The sequence below is a fragment of the Oculina patagonica genome, chromosome 4 (genome assembly GCF_052425735.1).
Source record: "Oculina patagonica isolate OP01 chromosome 4, crgOcupat, whole genome shotgun sequence".
Lineage (NCBI taxonomy): Eukaryota > Metazoa > Cnidaria > Anthozoa > Scleractinia > Oculinidae > Oculina > Oculina patagonica.
In genome coordinates this window covers 38,934,844-38,940,706 of record NC_135761.1, presented here as the reverse complement: position 1 = coordinate 38,940,706, position 5,863 = coordinate 38,934,844, and the positions used below count along the sequence as shown (strand labels likewise).

At 39.8% G+C, this 5,863-nt stretch overlaps 1 protein-coding gene across 1 annotated transcript; it reads right to left on the bottom strand.

The window, feature by feature from the left end:
* Nucleotides 1-3,147: 3,147 nt before the first annotated feature.
* Nucleotides 3,148-5,489, bottom strand: LOC144648702 (uncharacterized). The gene has a single exon (XM_078508187.1). It carries the CDS (start codon nt 5,467-5,469, stop codon nt 3,148-3,150), a length of 2,322 nt encoding a protein of 773 aa, XP_078364313.1. The 5' UTR covers nt 5,470-5,489.
* Nucleotides 5,490-5,863: the final 374 nt, after the last annotated feature.

The window sequence follows — 5,863 nt, the reverse complement described above, 5'->3', positions numbered from 1 at the left end:
GTTTGCACGGAACGGAACCTATTTAACCGTTTTTATCTACTGTATAAGCAAGCGCTGCGTTCCATATGAGGTTCACCATGTTTACTCTTCGCGAGCCAGCCAATTCTTACCAAATTACGTTACCGCTTTCAAATCGATTCGGTTTCGCCGTCTACACGACCAACGAAACCGTATTGTTTTGAAAACGCTCCACTTGTGACAGCGTTTTCAAAACGACCCGGTTTCAGTGGTGGTCTCGATCGGCGCCGTGTAAACGAAAGGCGTAACTGCATCGAGAGCGATGAGGTTACAAATGAAACCGCGTCCGTGTAAACAGTAAAATGCCCTCTGTCTCAGCCAATCAGAATTCAGTGATTTTGCCCTCTATGTTATAAAGGCCGTAAAATCCAAGATTAGAAAATCGTGACAAATGAAAGTCTTTGTGAGCAAGAGCTGAGTTACAAGCATTGATTCCGTGTCTAGTAGACTTGTATTGTCAGCTAAGCTGGCTAAACTGACATGAAAAGAATTTTATCCTCGGGAGTTCAAGGAATTTTGATGAATAGGCTTGTATCGAAAGTGCTCGTAAAAAAGCATTAAATGCTAAAAGAAGTGCTCGTTTTTACCCAAAAAGTGCTAAAAAATGATAATTTTTTTAAAAAGTGCTCGTGGGTTACATAATAATGCTCACTTTTTTCCGATCTTTTTAAACATAGAATATTATATTTTTCAGATTTTCAGTTAGATTTTTTAACAATAAAATATAACGATCAATGTTTGATGTCAGAGTACGCTCTCGAGCTATCTCTGCCTTGGCTGGCTGACTTCCATTGTTCCTTGATGACAACGTGGATGACGTCATCATGGAAGGAGTGTGATGGACTGGGTTTCTAGAAGGCAATCACTGACGTATCAAACCGATCAAACCTATTCCCCAGGCCTCCTCGGCTCCTTGGACTGAAATGAGGGCATAATGCATCTTTGGACGCCATAAATGAAGTCAGATTGCGCTTTTTAACACAAAATTATACAAAAAATCAGTCAAAAATCCAAAATATTGCTAGCAGTGCTTTTTTGGATAAAATGTAAAAAAAATGCTCGCAAAGCCAAATAATGCCAAAAAAGTGCTAGCACTTTCGGTAAGAGCCTATTGATGAAGCGATCCGCCGATCCAGCCTAGAACTGTCGAAATACTATTGTAAACCCTCTCCATCTAGAATAAAACACCCCCGTAAGGCAGTGTACAAGTTTCTTCTAAAATTTAGCTTGTGTAAGGATTTGCATGTAAGCTTGTTTTTTTGGTTGTTTTTTATTAATTTATTAATTTATTTTATTTGTCACAACGCTTAAGTCATTTAAAAAAAAAACTATAAAGGTATACCGTTTAATCAAATTATGTTTTTGTTAATATTGTTGTAAAAAAATGACAGGTTAATAAAACTCCATGAAGAGCTTAATGATAAAAAAACGCGAAATTATTATTATTATTATTATTATTATTTATTATTATTATTTCGCTTTTTTATCATTAAGCTATATTCATTCAAAATATTTCCAAAAAAATAGCTATTTTTTTTTCGTTCTTGACTTTTTTCGCCGATGTAAGTGAGTGCCCCTTTTAGGGGTGGTGGCTATACCTAGTTGATTATTACCTAAGCAACTTTTTTCTGCTACGGTTCGGCAGATTTCTATTCAAACATCAACAATATAGTTTGGTGCAACCCATCAAAATAGAAATAGCATATGTTTGGATTGCTTTTTTTATTGTACATTGTTGTGTGGACAACAGTATACTAAAGGAGTTCCAAAAATCGCACTTCTGGACATTTTTTGGTCAGTTATGTGCTAAATAAGCTCCAACTTACTTAAAACACCACTTTGAAGGCACCCCTTTCTTTCCAATACCATTGGTAGTTTTGACATCTTTTGCTTGGGCATTCACAAAAGTCGAAGTTTAGACATAAAAAGTGCTCTATCACTTAAGAACTTTTGTTTTTTCTTTTCTTTTCACTTTTCCTGTTTTCTCGTTTAATTTTGCTGCGTTTGTTGGCCTTCTAGTAGGGGTATCGAATGGTCTTTGCAAGCATTTGCGAGGATGCGAGCACAGCGTTTTTTTTGCGAGCACGAGCATTGACAAAAGTTAGCCTAGCGAGCAACGATCACTTTTCAAAAAGCTACCTCCACTAAAAACTGAGCATGCAAGCACTTGTAAAAAACATGCGACCATGAGCAAACGAGCACCCACTAAATTTTTGCGAGCATTCCGAGCAGAAGCCTAATTTTGCGAGCACTGCAAAGTTTTGATGGACCATCCCTTCTAATAGGCTTGCTTCTTGTACCAAAGTTTTACGTGAGGCAGAAAGTTAATCTATGCATTTTCCTGCATATTGTAGACAACATTAACACAATCACAGCGATCTAGGTATAATTGGAAAGATCTTTTCCTTCTGCAAATTTTACGCATAAGATAATGACGTCAGAAGTGGAACAAAGTTCAACGCTTGTCGTGGTCACTTAATTATGGCTGTCACAGGTGTCAATGGGTTAATAAATAGATTATTTTAATGTAAAAACAATTTGCGTGTTATTTCTACTTGATTTTCCAGGGAAATGGATGAAAGAATGAAGATTTTTAATTTTGTAAATGAAGAGCAAGCAGAGAAAGCTAATGGTAAATAAAGGTGACGGGCCTACACGACTCCTACGTTCGTGACATTTGTAACCTTTGCCGTTTTATGTTGAGTTCGGTCTTTCGACCTTTTGTGTAAAGTGTTGACGGGCCTGCACGACTCCTGCGGTTCGCAAAGAGAATAGTGTCTGAAGCCTTTATAGTTTAGCTTTGATGAGCGTGTCTTTTAGGGATTTTCCTTTGCGATAAGATATTAGGGGAGGCTCCTTGAAGATATTTCTTAAATGTGGTTGGTTCTGTATAAGGTGCCATTTCCCCATGAGTATATTCTTAAGGTTGGGCAACGCCGGGTGGTATTGCGTTACAAAGGGCAGTATTTTCTTTCGTGCTGTTATGTTTATCTGTTCCAGTGATGCTTTTCTTTCGCAGAATTTTACCTCTGAGAGGTGTTTTTCTACAACGGCTGTTGGGTAGCGTGTAAAGTGTTGACGGGCCTGCACGACTCCTGCGGTTCGCAAAGAGAATAGTGTCTGAAGCCTTTATAGTTTAGCTTTGATGAGCGTGTCTTTTAGGGATTTTCCTTTGCGATAAGATATTAGGGGAGGCTCCTTGAAGATATTTCTTAAATGTGGTTGGTTCTGTATAAGGTGCCATTTCCCCATGAGTATATTCTTAAGGTTGGGCAACGCCGGGTGGTATTGCGTTACAAAGGGCAGTATTTTCTTTCGTGCTGTTATGTTTATCTGTTCCAGTGATGCTTTTCTTTCGCAGAATTTTACCTCTGAGAGGTGTTTTTCTACAACGGCTGTTGGGTAGCCCCTGTTCTTTAGGCGTGTTGCGAAGTTTGTGATATTTTCCTCAAATGTTTGTGGTGAGGAATTTGTTCTAAGAAGCCTTAACGCTTCTCCTTTGACAAAGCCTTTCGATACGCCTGGTGGATGACACGAATGGAAATTCGTGTACTGGAACGTCTCTGTTGGTTTGTAATGTGTTCGCACGTCGAGGATCGACTCTTTGTGAAATCTGTCACCTTTGTACACTATCGTGTCCAAGAAAGTAGTTTCTGTTTCTGAGATTTCAGCCGTGAATTTTATCGTAGGGTGAAAGCTGTTTGCCTCTAGGAGAAATTCTTCTATTTTGTCTCTGCTAGTGTCCCACATTGTAAAAACGTCGTCGATAAATCTTTTCCAAAAGATCGGTTTATTGCTACTTTGTCTGAGTATTGCGTTTTCTATTTTGGCCATGAAGATATTAGCGAAGGCTACGGCCATTTTCGTGCCCATGGCTGTTCCATGGGTTTGGAGATAATCTTTTCCATTGAATTGGAACGCGTTTTCTTGAAGGATCAGACTAAGCATTTCTCTTAAAAACCTGGTAGGTACGGGAGGGTTTCCTTGGTGAAATTCTTCGTATGCATCGCATACAGTGTTGGTACCCTCTTCCTGCGGTATGTTAGTGTAAAGACTAGTGACGTCCATGGAGACGAGGATGGCTTTTTTAGGCAGTTTAGTCTTTTCGATAAAGTTTATAAAGTCTGTTGTATCTTTAAGATACGAAGCTTGCTTTTGTGCTATAGGCTGAAGCAGGTGGTCGACAAAAGCTGAGATACGTTCTGTAGGGCCATCACACCCCGATATTATAGGTCTCCCGACAGGTGTCGGTTTGTGAATTTTAGTGAGCGTATAGAAAACTGGTGTACGAGGAGGGTCTGGTGTTAGGGAGAGCCATTTTGCTGTCATATCGTCAATGTGGCCTTCAAGAAGCAGTGATTTAATTAATCGCTGGACTTTTTTGGCCGTATTTTCTACTATAGGTTTTTCTAAGGGTCGGTAGTTGTTTATATCTTCGAGTAGAACTTGACCCTCTTGAAGTTTGTCTGCTCTATTCATAATGACAGTTGTGGATCCCTTATCGGCTTTCCTTAGTATAATGTTTTTGTCACGCGATAATTCTTTGAGAGCGTGTCGCTCTCCTGTGGATAAGTTGTCTTTTGGTCTCTCTAGTTTTATATTACTGAGCTCAAATTTGACTTCTTCTAAGAATGTTTCTAGAGCTACTGAAGGTTGGACTGGTGGGTTCCAGTCCGATTTGACGTGGAAAGGGTGAGGTTCGCTTTCCTCTCCGTTAAAGATGTACTGTAGGCGCATTCGTCTTGCGAATTGATCAAAATCATAGATTAACTGGCGCCTGATGTGATTTTCTTTTGTGACCGGAACAGGAATGAACTTAAGACCACGGGATAGTAATGAAATCTGCTCATCTGTCAGTTGTGTATTTGACAGGTTTTTGATTTGTTGTTTGCGTGACTCAATGGCGTTGCGAAAGCGTTTTTTCTCTCTATTTCTTCTCCTCTCTTTTCTTTTTTGGCTTGTAGCCGGTTTTTTATCTTTTTTGTTTGTATCTTCCCCCCTTATTTCTAAAGGCTCAGAAAAGACACTTGTATAAGGCTCACTTTGTTTATTCTCCTCTATTTGTTTAAGTCTTTCCAGCAGTGAGTCGACTTCACTTATCTTGGATTTCAAAGTCTCGGCTAGTTCGGTTACATTCTCTTGATTTACATTTCTGTTTCTAGCCGGCGGTTCCGTTCTAGTGGAAGACTGCTTATTTTCATGGTTCTTTCGAGACTTAGCTACTTCGAGCTTTCTAAGCTTAATCGTTAATCTCTCAACGCGCCTGGTGTGAAATCTCACCAGCGCTCCTACAAGGGCATTCTCAGCTTTCTTTCTTATCGAGCCGATATCGTTCTTAAAATCCTCATCGGGCGTGATATTAGCCCGTGCATTATAACGTAATGTCTTAGGGCATGTGCCCTTCTCGAGGTGCGTCTTGAGCAATCCGATGGAGTGTTCAGAGCTTGCCATCTTTTCTTTGATAGCGTCTTGTTCTTGGCGGGATTTCTTCGCATCGGAGTTGGAGGATTTAGGGTCAGCTTGGTAAATAAAGGTGACGGGCCTACACGACTCCTACGTTCGTGACATTTGTAACCTTTGCCGTTTTATGTTGAGTTCGGTCTTTCGACCTTTTTTTGCTTCTGACTTCTTTCTGAGGGTACTGTTATTATTTGGAGGCTTTATGTATTGAATAGAGCCGTAAGATTGTGGCCATTTAAGTATGTAGAGGTCATTAGTCCGCGCTGCGTGGTTTCCGTTTGTAGAGTTGAATGACACCTCTAAGTCTGTACTCTGCCACATGTTGTGCTAGTTCAGTTTGTTTTGGCTCAATTATATTTGCAAGATATGCTTTAGGCTCTCAAAA

What these genes read in the sequence shown, in the direction of transcription:
- LOC144648702 (XM_078508187.1), bottom strand. Translation starts at nt 5,469, where the DNA reads ATGGCAAGCTCTGAACACTCCATCGGATTGCTCAAGACGCACCTCGAG.